The 14515-nt window shown below is 33.8% G+C and overlaps 1 protein-coding gene across 1 annotated transcript in view; it reads left to right on the forward strand.

The window, feature by feature from the left end:
- The first annotated feature begins 1157 nt into the window (after positions 1 to 1157).
- The window catches only part of LOC110033174 (peptidyl-prolyl cis-trans isomerase CYP18-2), a 21007-nt gene continuing 7649 nt past the window's right edge, over positions 1158 to 14515 (forward strand). Inside the window, exons 1-5 of the mRNA XM_020737077.1 lie at positions 1158 to 1373; positions 1482 to 1577; positions 1661 to 1722; positions 1963 to 2096; positions 6162 to 6246. Of these exons, the coding sequence (XP_020592736.1) occupies positions 1302 to 1373; positions 1482 to 1577; positions 1661 to 1722; positions 1963 to 2096; positions 6162 to 6246 (449 nt within the window). The 5' untranslated portion in view covers positions 1158 to 1301. The remainder of the gene's footprint in view (positions 1374 to 1481; positions 1578 to 1660; positions 1723 to 1962; positions 2097 to 6161; positions 6247 to 14515) is intronic.

The following is a 14515-nucleotide window of genomic DNA, read 5'->3' on the forward strand; positions in this document are numbered from 1 at the left end:
TTTGGTATGGGTTGGGTCAGACCAGGGTTGAATTTATAGTTTAGGTCAGGTTTGGGTTGGATTAGACTTAGATTAGGTATAGGGTTTGGGTCAGACATGGATTAGGCTCAGGGTTTGGGTCAGCTCTGGGTTGGGTCAGATCTGGGCTGGGTTTAGAATTGGGGTTAGGGTTTGGCTAAGAGATTTTGGTTAGGTTGGGTTTGGGTCAGCCTGAGCCATACCAAAACCCAAACTGAATCCAAGGCTATTGAGTTAATTTAACAAAACTAAACATTATGAAAATTAGTTTTTAAACCAAAACAAGGAAAGACAGAGGAGTTTACTGGAGGGGTGGAGGAGGCCGACTGGAGAGGAGTAGGCTTGCCAGAGATTTCTTCTTCTTCTTCAGAGCTGTGGAGTCCTCGGTCGTAAGTGTGTTTTCTGAGGAGTGCTGGTGGTGGCCTATTTATAGGCTCATAAGGTGGAGCCCTCCAAAGCTGACCGATTGGGTGGTGCATTGACGGTGGAGATCGCCCGAAAATTAGTGAGCCACGGATCGCTGCCTCAAGAAAATAAATAGAAGATAAATTTTCGAAGTGTTTAAATTTTTCATTCTAGTTTCTTTTCAATATAATTAGAATTTGCCTAATTGATGTAAATTCTAAATACACTATCTATGTGAATAAGAACTCATCGCTATTGTCACTTGTTTTCATTGACGCCACAGGCCACCACCTATCACAACTAATCTTTTTTTATCATTGATAATTGATATTGTTGGCTACCACTTACCATTATGCTACTATTGCTATTGCTGTAACAGTTGATCGACCATCACCAAACATTATCCTTTGCCATTGCAAGCCCATCAACTGCTTACCCGCTTTTGTGAGCAGCTATTACTCATCACTAAGTAGAAGTTATCATGGATACAATTATTTGGAATACTTCATAAGCACTCATACAAGTTATCATGGATACAATTATTTGGAATACTTCATAAGCACTCATACATAATAAAATCAAATAATCTTTTTTCTGATAAATATGAACAAAATATTAAATATGAACAAATTATTATGTGCAAATGATTCCATTTAAAGTATTATTTAGAAAACTTCAAGAGTTCCAATTACTTTGCAAATAAATAGCACCTTTACTACTGCTAAAGCAAAATAAATTGCTCACATCATCCATAAATATTTTCTTCATGCGAATTAAGTGTTTCTCCCTTCAATATAATCCTACTTCAACTAATAAGCCCTAACGTTTCAGATTTGAACTTGTTGTCAACAAACGACGGGAATCGCGAAGGATCAGTGATGTGGGGGAGCGCAGACGGGGGACCGCCGGAGGTCACTCTTGAGACTACCATGGGTTCATTCACCGTTGAGGTAAAGTTCTCTCTTTCTTTTCATCTAATCTCGCTCTCTACCATTCTTGTCTCTTGCTTCTCTGGGGTTTCTCTCGCTGACGAATTGTGGGTTTTGGTTCTGTAACAGATGTACTACAAGCACACACCAAAGACATGCCGGAACTTCGTGGAGCTTTCGAGAAGGGGTTACTACGATGGTGTCAAATTCCATAGAATCATCAAGGTGCCCTTCTCTCTTCAGTTATGATCCACTTTATTTTGATGTTCTTATCTTTATTCGGTTTTCTTTCATATGTTGTGGAATAGGATTTTATGGTACAAGGGGGAGACCCGACCAGCACCGGGAGAGGAGGAGAATCCATATACGGGTTGGTTTCTGGTTGCCAAATGTCCATAATGATGGAGCTTGCTTCAAAGTTTAAACTTTTAATAAGTGTTCATTTTGGAGAAACACGGAATTATCCACTTGAGATGAAAGCTACTGGTTAATTCGTCATGAATCATCTAATAATCTTTTTAAATCAATAATATTAGTTGTAAAAAAAAGAATACTAGCAAAGTATTGATAGTCAGCTTCGATTATGAATTGTCTCTTTGATTCCGAACAGTTCTAAGTTTGAAGATGAGATAAGATCTGAGCTCAAGCACACCGGCGCTGGTATAATTTCCATGGCAAATGCGGGTCCAAATACAAATGGAAGCCAATTCTTCATCACACTAGCACCATGCCAATCTTTGGATGGTAAGTGCTGTTGAATATAATCCTATTTGTAGGTATTTTATGTTGAACATTAGAGCATTTGTTTTGTTATGGAGGTATTGACGGTCAAATGTTGACTGTCAGGATACACTTATTAGCGTAATACTGCAACCTGACTCATTTGTTGCCATCTTTCACCTTTTTCCTGGTTAAAATTAGAACTCCAAGGGCCTTTGCCATTATTATTATTATTATTATTATTTATTTTCTGGCATGCTTTTGAAATGCTACATCATTTTAAGATTTTCATGGTTTCCTGGTAGTAGAGGTTAGTTTCTTTGAGCTAGACTGTTGTTTAAAATTACATAATACGAGGCATATTTTAAGGCGTACTTTATGGTTTACTAAGTGAAACGTTTGCCACACATAATATGAGGTGCACCTTGCCTCAGTTATTATGAGGCATGGCATGCACAATCTAAGACTAGATTTGTCCTAACTAATATTACCAAATCAAATACGTAAATCCTTTTATTAAGTAATCCTAATGCCCCATGCGTCCCATTCATAGTATAACCAAACTCAATCCGAGTGCCTCTCTCATTCATCTCCTTCTTTAGTCTACACGCATGCTACCACCACTGCCTTCTCCTTGTTCATTTCTCTTCCACCACATCTATTCTTTTGGTGACAATTCCTAGAGCCTAATTTTTTTCTTTCGTTAATTTAATGTTTTGTTTATCTTAATTGTACCATGTTTTAAATTTTTTTTCAATAATAATTTTTTTTTTATTTGAACATTCTAGGATTTTATAAGAAATGATTAAGGGTAAGGATAAAACCACAATGGATAAAAAAAGACCTAGCATGGAGGCAAATTGCAAGTTGTTATTAAATTGAATAAAAGGATACATGTGTATGTAAAGGGTAATTATCATGATAAGGTTATTGAAGGGGTGTTATAAGAATGAAAGAACATATTTCTAGCTCTTGCACCTTGTGCCAAGGTGTTTAAGGCCGTGAAAAAGGAGATCCATGCATATATGAATAATGCTGCAATATCATAGTTTTTAACACAATGACTATATTATAAATAATAGATATTGGTTCTTATTATAGAAATGGATTTAGTGACAAGTATTCTTTAACTATTTTGCCAGAAATGTCTTATAGAGGTGCAAGGGAATCATTGATGAATGTATGATAAAGGTGGAGGATGATAGATAATTGTGTGAGGGTAGTCAATAGGAAGTCTCTTAAAAATGCTAGAGAGTTGCACTTATATCTCTTTATTTATATTTGAAGATTTTTATGAAAATGCTATTCAATTTAATGCGACAAACTCTTTTTTTTTTTCAATATGGTCTGTTGCATAAGTTCCTATGGTCGAGACTTGAAACCTCCATTTATGTATGATTTATGGGCTTGGGTTTGGATGAGATGAATAACACCAAATAAGTCATTGAGAAGATTAGAAAAACTTGGAATAAGACTACATTGATGATTATATCTAGTGCTTGTTTTGATATGAGGAATGGAAGCTTAATCAATATTTTGATTAAGATTGTCTACAACACTATTTTCTTAAAATATATTGAAGAATCAAATAAGTTTAACAATGTATAGTATTTTTTGAACTTTTTGACTGAGTTATAAAGGAGATTGAAGAGAATCTAGTAGCATACGTTTTTATAGATAATGCTAGTGATTATATGATAGTTTAAAAAAAAAATTGATGGAGAAGAGCCATGTTTGACATATTGTATGGATTTGATTTTATAAACATTGATAATTACTTCAATACGAACTCCTTGAGCAAAACAATGAAGATAGCAAATTTTATCCATATTTAAAATTTTATCCATATTTATTCATAATTTTGGCTTTGATGAGAACATTTTTTAGAAGAGGATTCTTACAACATATAACAGCTTGATTTGCTATCTCCTATTTGTCTTTTAAAAACATGCTCAAGCTATGTTTCTTTCCACACAATTGTTTAATTGTCTTTGAGCATAGAAAGCTGCATGAAAATGAGTTAGAGAGACTTTATTAAATAAAAGCTTTTTGTTACGTGTTAATCATTCAATAGTAACAACAAAGCCATCAGTTTAAGTTTTAAGGATGTTGAATTCAGAGAAAAAATCAGCTATAGGTTTCTCTTATAATGCAATAGATAGTCCAAGGTGTTGGCAACTTTACACTTAGGAGGAGATGAGTTCAGTTTCAAGGAGATTTGGAAAATTTTTGGTGAGAAGTGCGAGTTTCAGCTCCATTATTATTTGCATGTCACAGGATATTACTTTCATAATTTCATTATGCTAAGAATAAGGTGACTAAACTTGATAAATATGTTTATGTCATTGCATGAATAGGTTGATAACTCACTGAATTGAGAGGGCAAATTTTGATATGCAACTTATATTATTTAGAAATAAAGAAGGATTCTTTATACAATTACAAGCCAAAGATATAGTTGCAAAATACTCTCGTTAATTTTATTATTTATTGGTAGAAATAAGGAAGGACTTTCCTGATTTTATTTATTTATTTTCTTACAACTTTAGTTGAATGATGAATTTAGTTTGGCGATGAAACACCATAGGAGAACTTATTTGCCATTAAAATATTTGTACTTAAATGCTCACAATTTAATTTAGAGCGAAATTGGAGTACATATAAACGTTTGAATACCTTACGGATCAACTTTTTGATTTATGTATTATACAACAAGAGATTAAATGATAGAAATTTGAAGAGAAAATATTGATGGATAATGAATATCTTTTTATAATGTCCTTCAATCAAATGATGAACGATTTGTGGATGATTATAATTAACATCATCTGATTTGCAATAAGATCTTAATATTGATTGTTGGACAGAACTAAGACTAATAAGTCTAACACAATCCGATAACAAATAACCATAAATCATATTCATAAATATTTTTATAATTGAAGTTGTAATCATTGAAATAATCATTGTTTTAAAATTTAATTAATATTTTGATTGATTATTGTTAATTAGAGAATTGAAAGATGATTGAGGTTGGAGATGAAGAAGAATTGGAAATTATGGACATAATTAAGGATGTTGTAGGTTAGAAATCAACTCATTATGTATGATGACTCTAATTGCTAGATTCAAACCTATTTGTGGGCAAAACTTAAACTCTACTAATAGGTTTTGTGAGGGTAAAATGATAGAGAAAATTGAGATAGAAATTTTTGCTAGAGAAGCTATTGAGTATTTTATTCACCATGGCAGAGAGTACTATAGATGTCCCCTTTGACTGTGGTTAAAACTATAAATAGGTGCCATTAGTCAAACTTCTTACTTAAAGAATATTTTGATGTAATTTGTAGTGGCATCATGATTTTATTAATATTTAATAATGTGAAATGGTGTTATAATTTTTTTGAAAAACCTTTGGGATATATTTTTAGATAATTTGGGGCCATTTGATGTTTTGAAAAAGGAATATAGAATAAAAGGAATACAGAATAAGGGGAATACATTATATTTGAAATGTTTGAGTTATTTGGTTGGGTGTGAAAAATACTTTTGATTATTTTTTTTTGTGTTTAGTTGATGTAAATGAATTGAATGTAAAGCTGGACAACGGAGGCAACAAACGTGGGTGGTAGGGGTGGTGCTGGGGACAAGCAAGGGTGGCAATGACTGGTGTTGGGTCGTGGCGACTACCGGCTATAGGCGATGACAATGGATGTGGCTTGCAGTGTATTCAGAGAGACCAAATCAGCAGATTTGGTTGCACCATAGATAAACTGTAGGATGAGTTTGGAATTCGCTTAAAATTATATTCTGCATTTCATATACTTTAATTCAAATACCAATGTTTTCAATATCCTGCATTGTAAATACATTACACATTATAAATCCAACCAAATTACCACTTAGTTTTGTTGCTTTTGTTTACCTTTTTTGGGACTGATGTATTAGTTCTGCTGGATGTTGACTCCTGACATCAGGTTTGGTTTATGAAAATGTCTAACTAGATTTACTCCAGTGTAATTTAAAGTTGATATAGAATCTATGATTACGAGTGATATTATATTTTTGGTAACACAGTTTCTCGTGTAGGTAAGCACACAATTTTCGGAAGAGTTTGCAGTGGAATGGAAATTATTAAGCGTCTTGGAAGTGTGCAAACCGATAACAATGACAGGTGATTTATTGCTTTTAGCATGATTTTATTTCTGTATCTTTTTTTTGCCAAACTGTAGTGGTAAATGCCAGGTGACATAAATGGTAATAATATATTACGATCATCTTCTCATCATCCGCATTATTGTAACTACTCAGATTCAGTTTTATAAATCCTTCTTAGCCAAATACTTGCAGGCTTTTATATATACTTTTTTCTTTTATGGAACACTAGTGTGAGGTAGAACCACCCATAATTCTTCATAAAAAGTTCAATGTATTTTTAGATCCCAACTCAACTGAGTTTTTCTCATTACTTGTGAACTCAAAATAGCAATCAGAAGGAAAGTATCAATGAGTTGCAGAATAAATGGAGTAGCCCCATGTACCGGGACAATTTTATGAATATACTGATATAAATATATATTTTGGTCTTTCTATTATAAGAAATGAGTTCTTAATCCTATCTTGTATTAATTGGATAAACGATGTCTTTTGAGGTTGTTTCTTTAGTTTTTGAGCTTGTTGTTCACTTGGCTCAATCCAACTGATCATTACTAATATATATCTAGTTCCTCTATTCTGAAGGATCTCGTCCAATATAGAAATTTTCAGATGAAGAAACTAACTGAATTACATGTTTAGGAGTTGTATAATAAAGAATGAGGTATTGATCTGGATCTATCCTACAGATAAAATTTCTGATAAATTGATTGAATTAAATGTTTCGGTCTTGTATTATAAGGAATGTTATCTTAATCTGGATCCAAATTGATTGGAAAATCATGTCATTGAGTTTGTTTTTTTTTATTGATTTCCTTAGTTTGCTTGTTCTTGGCTAGATCCAGCTTATCAATGCTCTCTAGCCTATATCCAACTACACCCTTCTGAACTAGGATCTCGTCAAACAGAACTAGCATGGGCTGTATATATATAGTATTGGGATCTTTTATTCCTTTTTTTTTCCAGAAAATGAGGTAGAGCTTTTTAATGGGGGAAGTGGTGTGGGGAACATTATTGTGGCTAATCTAATCTTATTTATCATCTAAATCAACGGGTTTTGTATTGGAAGTATCTGGATCATTACTATGGATTTTCGTTAATACTTTTGTAAGCCTGATATATTTTTTGTTATTTTCCTTTTCCATATACTTGCAGTCTACAATTTTGATTTTGACTAGCAAAATTAAATGGAACATGCACTTCTTCCATGACTTTGCAATTGATCTTGACGACTTCATCAAACTCTAGAAGGTTTTAAACTATTCCAAAATGAATGGCCTTGTAGGGCTATTTTTTCCCGTCCATATGAAAGGTTCCATGTATTCTTAAAATTACATCCCTAAAAGTAACAAAATTTGAATTTACACTTGAGGTCCGTTTGGGGCCGCTTTTTTCGAGCGGTGCGGGCCCAAACCGCGAACATTCCCTGTTTGTTTCCTGACTTCGCGACCACACAAAGCGAAAGCGGGCCCTAACTTTCGCCTCGCTAATAATCCAAATTGCCCCCGCTTCGTTTCTGCTCTAGTGTTCATTGCCGAGCCATCTTGCCATTGCCTCGCCTGGTGATCCCAACCGCTCGGCCCTTGCTCCTTTTTCCCCGACCAACAACGAACTAGGAAGCAAGAGGTACGTAATCACAAACCCATCTTCTTCCTTTGTTTTCAATCTCTCCACTTCAGGAAGCAGGAGGTTTCACCATGCTTAATTCTTTTCAGGTACGTAATCACAATTCAGGAAACAGGTGGTTTCACCATGCTTAATTCCCTCCGCCTTTCTTTTTTCTCACCTCTCCACTTCTCTCCTCTCTCCGCGCTGTTGCTAGTACCCAAAATCATTATGTTTTCCTTCCCGAAACTCTCGCATTGCTTTATCTGAACCTATGTTTTACCTTCTTCTTAAGTTCCAATCATTAATTTCTGTCATGGGGAGATACAGGAATTGCCAGGCTTCATATCATGTAAAGTGTTGTCATTTAAATTGCCAAATATCGTGTAAGAAGTGAAGGCCCGCAGAACTGCTTAATGGAATTGTATACAGTAAAGCATGAAGATGAAAAAGAGATAAGGTTGCTAGCTGTGCTGTTTGATATTCATTTACCTGGCCAATGCGGTAAGAGAGATGATTACAAATATATGGGATAGGAGGAAGACTCTAGACAGGCAGTGATGTTAAGATTTCAGTAACAATTTTACTTCTTTCTGTAGGAAGATGAAATTACTATACATTTGTGTAACAATTAGGGAGAGGTGATGCATTGTTTATGTTGGTGGCCTTGAAGATCTTGGCCTCAGTAATAGGATGAACATTAAGGAAATGGTTGATAGAAATTTTAGTTACAGGCTTCAACATTTGGGTTTGGTATTGAAATTTTAGTTTATAAGGCTTCAACATTTGGGTTTGGAATTGAAATTTTAGTCTATAAGGCTGAATCATACATTCTGTTTAGTTTGATAAAAAAAAAGAGCTATTGTGTATGGACATGCTAACATGAAATAATGGATGTGATGCGAATCTTGAATTACAGAACACAAATTGAGACTTTAAGATGAGAAAGTGGTCCTATTGTTGTACAATATAATTAATTTTTGTCCCACAAAATTAGCTGGGCATCAAAGTGAAATTCTGCTTCAGAAATATCTAAACTATCGCTATCACAGTTCTGTTTTAAACAATTTTACCAAACAGAGACAACATAGTTATTTTTCCAGAAACAGCTGTTCCAAAGCTATTTTCACACAGTTGTACCAAACAGACAGCCAACTTCCCTGCAACAGCTTCCCCATAGTAGCTTCTTGGGGCAGCACAGCTGCAGCTGAAAAGCTGAGAAGCTACAGCTGCGCTAAACAGAGCCTTAATTGATGACATTAAAATTGAGGGTATTTTCTTAAATAGGATCTTAGAAATTTTATAAAATCTAATAAATGACCTTTTTTAAAATTTGGGATATTTTGTAGAAAATTTATATTAATTGCTAAAATTTATAAATTTAATATGTATTGTTTTTATCACTTAGTATCTAAGAATGAAATAATAAATATTAGGAATTTTACATATAAATTAAATCCCAATTAAGTAAATTAGGGATTGCTGGGAGGGGCCCAAAGTTATAATTACAGATGTCAGATAATAATGAGATTTTTGACTCCTGATATTCAAACGAGGATGAAATCTGGGAACTATTAGGAGTAGACACAAATGGAAAGTAGAGAACTATTGTTTGATGTTGGGTGGGGGGGAGGCTATTGATAACTGCTATGTTGAGAGGGGCTCAATCTTTATCAATACTTAATATAGTATACGGGCTGAGTCACGACCCAATGATATAACATAACATGAAAATAGTTGAGACCTATATAATTATAAGTGATATTTCTGTGATTTCATTGATGACTCTTATGAATATGTTTATGATTACAAATGAATGGATGAATTATATATTTTATAAAGCTGTCATGATTTTCTGCATTACATGCATTTTCTCTTACATATTTTATACGATTATAACTTGTTGTGACATGTGTTTTAGACATGTAAAGGAGTTGCATATTAACCTGCACATTTCTTTTTTATCTATAAAATTTTCCTTTAGCTTTGATATTTTTGCTGAGCTCATTATTAGCTCACTCCATGTTGACTTTTAGGAAGGAGAGCAGTGGGACGTGTAGGTAAGTATGACTTAAGCAACCTTTACATTATAATTTTGGGAGCATGTACAAACTTTTGAGATATGTATTTTTATTTTTTTGGATTTAACAACTTTGTATTAATAGGTTTTTGCATTGTTGTAGAAATCTCATTATGGACAGAGGTTTTGTCGGAATGTCTGTAGGTTGATTATGAAACTTAATGTGGAGAACTTCAATCACTTTAGAGTGGTGTGTTCATAAATAAATTGATAGTCTATCTCAATATGCTTTTTTATTGTCTGAAAGATTGGATTGTTTGCGATGGCCATTGCTGAGATATTGTTAAGTTGTTGGTGTGCTTTTGATGGATTGAGGTCTTGAAGGAGATGATGAAGCTAAATTATGTCTGTTGTAGTTGGAGCTAACTGTCATGGACAAAAAGTCCCACATCGACTAGGTGTAGGGCCAAAAAGCAGTATTAAAGTCCTGAGCTGCCCACCACCCCTAAGAGCTCTTTTGGGAGGTGACAAGTAGTATCAGAACTGATTACTGCCTGTTATGTGTGTGGACTCTTCATGGTCCAGTGGGACCCTCGGTGGAGCTGATCCATGATGAGGGCGTCACGTGATTGGGTGGAGGAGAATGTCACGGATAAAAGGTCCCACATTGATTAGGTGTAGGACCAAAAAATAATATTTAAGTCCTGGGCTGCCCACCACCCCTAAGAGCTCTTTTGGGAGGTGACATAACACTCTATATTTTGCTTCTGTCAATGATTTATCAACTGATGGTTGCTTTTTAACTGACCATGAAACAAGTGTGTTTCCAAGATAAGTTCAGTGACCAGTTGTGGATTTCGTATCAATTGTTTTGATGGCTAGTCAAAGTCGGAGAATGTGTGCAGAGTGAGTTCTCTGATAAGATGGAAGTCCATAGCGTCATCTTCTTGATATATCTAACAAAGGCTTTTTAAAATCTGGAAATGAGAGTTTAAAGCGTGGTGCATATGTTGGCAAAGGATGTTAACAATGTAGGCCATATTTGACCTTGTTTTTGTTAGATATTGCAAAAAGCCTGTGATTTGTCTATTAGTGGTGGAGAAGGGAAGTCTTTGATGGAATTTGTCAGGGAGAGGAGTTTGGTTTAAATGCGTGTGGCTAAGGGCTTAAAGTCAATCATGTTGGCTTTTTTTGACACCAAGAGCATATTTTTCTTGGCATTAGAATATACTCGTTGTAGGTGTGACCTGGAGTCCAAGGAAGAGAGAAATTATGCCATGAATCCTCATTCGAAATTGGGTTTATAAATTTGTGAGCAGGGACTGGATGATACTGGTGTTGTTCTTGTGAGAAATTAGTTATCGACATAGATCAAAGATTAGAGTTGAACGCTGTTGTTTTTGTAGACTAGTAATGAAGTATCAATTGTGGTTGTTTGTGTCATGTGAATGTGAAAACTATTGCAAGGGGCTTGTTTGATTCAATAGATTGCCTTCTTGAGTTCATAGATATAGTGTGGTAGTTTTGGATCTTTGAAACATAATGGTTGGCGCATGTAAACGATTTTGTGAAGCAGGCATGGTAAGAGTGCATTTAATAGGTGAGTTTTGATTGAGGGCAACAGTTAGGAGTGCACAAATTATGGGGATCTTTGCTACAAAACTAAATCTGTCAATGATTGTAAGTATGCATTTATCGCGGCCCAAAAATAATGTTCATATGAAACAAATAAAGGGGTGCTCATGCATATTTCTAGAAAGAGATTTTGAGGTGTTATTACAACTAGCCTATATGACTAAGGTGATGCAGCTTGATTGTATGACATAAAACTCTGACATTTAATTGATTAGAAGAGAACAAATGATATGATCAAAGTGCTTTCGTGTTTTATCATTTGATGGATGTTTCAAATTTTTAGCTGAATTATTCTCGTTTTGCCATCTTATATGTTCAACAAAACTCATAAATGTATACATTCTTTGTAGATGTGAAATGATAGAGATAAAATAACCTCTTATATGGAATGTTGTTTTCTATTTTGTTGTTTACGTGTAGGTTTTTGATGTAAATTGCATTTATTTTCCATCATATTATCTTTGTAACACAACATACAATTGCCAATGCAATAATCTTTTTCTGCTTTCGACAGAAATGGATGACCAAGTAGGCCAAATGATATGCTAAGATGGAGTGTTCTATCTTTTATATATAGGAGCAAATTGTAGGGGAGCTATGAAATGGAGGGCTCCATCAAAAGACTAGAAGCTTCTAAAGTCTTCTAGAACATTCTACAAGCTTCAAAAGCTTTTCAGAGGCATTTAAATATCCCTAGATGCTTTTATGGCATCCATGGAATATTCCCTGGGATAATATTCCAAAGTAAAATTCAAATTCCAAGGAACGGTAGGATGACCTCACTTTATAGGGGAAGTTCAATTTGGATGTTTAAAAGGTGCCTTATTCCCGACTTCATGAAGGATTTGACATTGAATTGCCTTTTGAATATAGTACTTTGAAGCAGGAATTTGAAATTCTAGTTTTAATTTTCATATAATTTGAATTTTCCTTTTAAACTTTTCCCATTCTAGATATATTAATTTATTGTAATTAACATGAAGCTAGTGAAAGTTTTATTTATTATTCTAAACCTAGCAGTCACATCTTTTCTCTCTTTTCACTTTGTGGTTGATGGATACACCTCTTAAAACCCAAACCCTGGAGAGTCCACTTTTCTCTGTTATATTTTATCCAACAATAAAGCTTCCAACTTTGAATCTAGCTTGATTTGAAAGCAAAAATAAGATAGCAAGGATAATTATAAACCCAAGGATGGATTTCTGGGCTGAGCAAGAGAAGAAGGCAATGGTGAACTATTATGCAGGTTGTCATCATTATAGAAGCAAGTTTGGCAATGACTAATCCTTCATTAAATTACGTATTCACCTTGTGTTTGCTGGGCTGTTTCATCTCACTTAACCACCATCCTTTGATGATTTGGTTTTGGTTGAACCCTTAATCATCCTCAAGGAATATTGAATAAAAGCAATCTTGCATTCATTCGAGTAGCACGAAACCATTTACTTGTTTGACTCGGTTACTTTCTTGGATGGAAAGGTTTGTGCTTACTGTTGAATCAATGCTCCTCTAGTGTGTTGGAATAATTGAACTAAGCGTAAAAACATAGGTACCCATCGCTTGGGCCCATTCACTATAGTTGTACATTGACTTGGCCTCGTGAATCTTGATCAAAATCTATGGACAACTTAGTTGCTATGTAGCTCATCTACCCTTATGAGGGTATTGAAGAGTCATCTCATACAAAATTGCTCATGTATCATGAATTGAAGCTTAAATCTTAAATTGTCAACTCATAATTGAGGGTTTGTTTAAGATCATTTTTATATTTCATTTTTTATTTGTATTTTCATTTTGTTTTGTTTATGTTTTGATTTGAAATAAAACATATTTGTCATGCTTAAAAAAGCAATTTATTTTTAAAAACATTTTTTTCTGTGTTTTTAAAAACAACCTGATTTGTTTTAAGAAAAAAAAACATGAAAAATACAAGAAAATAAACATGTTTCTGAAATTAAAGGAAAAATAATGTAAAATATAAGGGAACGAAATTGGTCCCAAACAAGCCCTAAAGCATGTTTATAATTTCAATCTTTGTTATTGAAAATTGCAAAATTGGTCATTCTCTTCTTTGTTATAGCTTTCTACTTACATTTTCGATTATGTTCTATCTTGTGCATAATATTAGAAGTGTGGAACTCTGAACTAATGCAAGCAAAAATGAACCATCACTAGCGATAGAAGGACAAGAAATAAACAATTGATATACAACTTCATTCTTTGTTCAAAAGAAAAATGTCATCTCCTTTCATCTCCTCGCCATAACTCATTTGAATTTTTTTTTAATGCTAGAATTCACTTGGATAAATCTATCTTTCGTATTTTTCTGTTCATGATCCACTTTTTAATTTATTTCATTTTTTATTCAAATTCTTGTCTCCTATCTAACCTGTAGCTTCAAAGGGGCTTGGAATAGTCAGTCCATTGCTTTTACATTCATTATTCTATTATAATATATTCAATGATAATATTTCTGTAGGCTAGTGAAATGACTTTTTAAGTGAACTCAGTATGTGAGTCATTGAAATGATAAACTAATTACAATAGCAAAATTATGAAGAATAACATAAATAAGAAGAATAAGTCTTGGAAGGTGAGACTAAACTTTTACTCTTAATATGAAGAACAACATAAACAAGTAAGAAACACAAAGTTATAAAGGCGAGATTAAATTTTCATGCTTAAATTAGATTACATTTCTTCATTCTCTACTTGTCATAGTTATTGCTCCCAAGATTGCTTTCAAGGCTCATTCATTGCTTCATCACAAGACGAAGATGTAGGTTTGTAAACTCTCATACCATAGAGAATCCAATGGGAAATAAAATTTAAGTATTAAACAATAAAAAGAAATGATATACCGATAATGCCCCATTCTATGTGGAGCCAAAGAAGCGAAGCTTTCCTAGACTTTCTCAGATATGCATCAAGTTAAAAAAGAAAGGAAAGAATAATAAAAATTAAACCTATTAACCACCCATTACCACAATCCACCTTTCAAGGCCATACAATTTAGTGTATATATATA

The sequence above is a fragment of the Phalaenopsis equestris genome, unplaced genomic scaffold (assembly GCF_001263595.1).
Source record: "Phalaenopsis equestris unplaced genomic scaffold, ASM126359v1 Scaffold001107, whole genome shotgun sequence".
Lineage (NCBI taxonomy): Eukaryota > Viridiplantae > Streptophyta > Magnoliopsida > Asparagales > Orchidaceae > Phalaenopsis > Phalaenopsis equestris.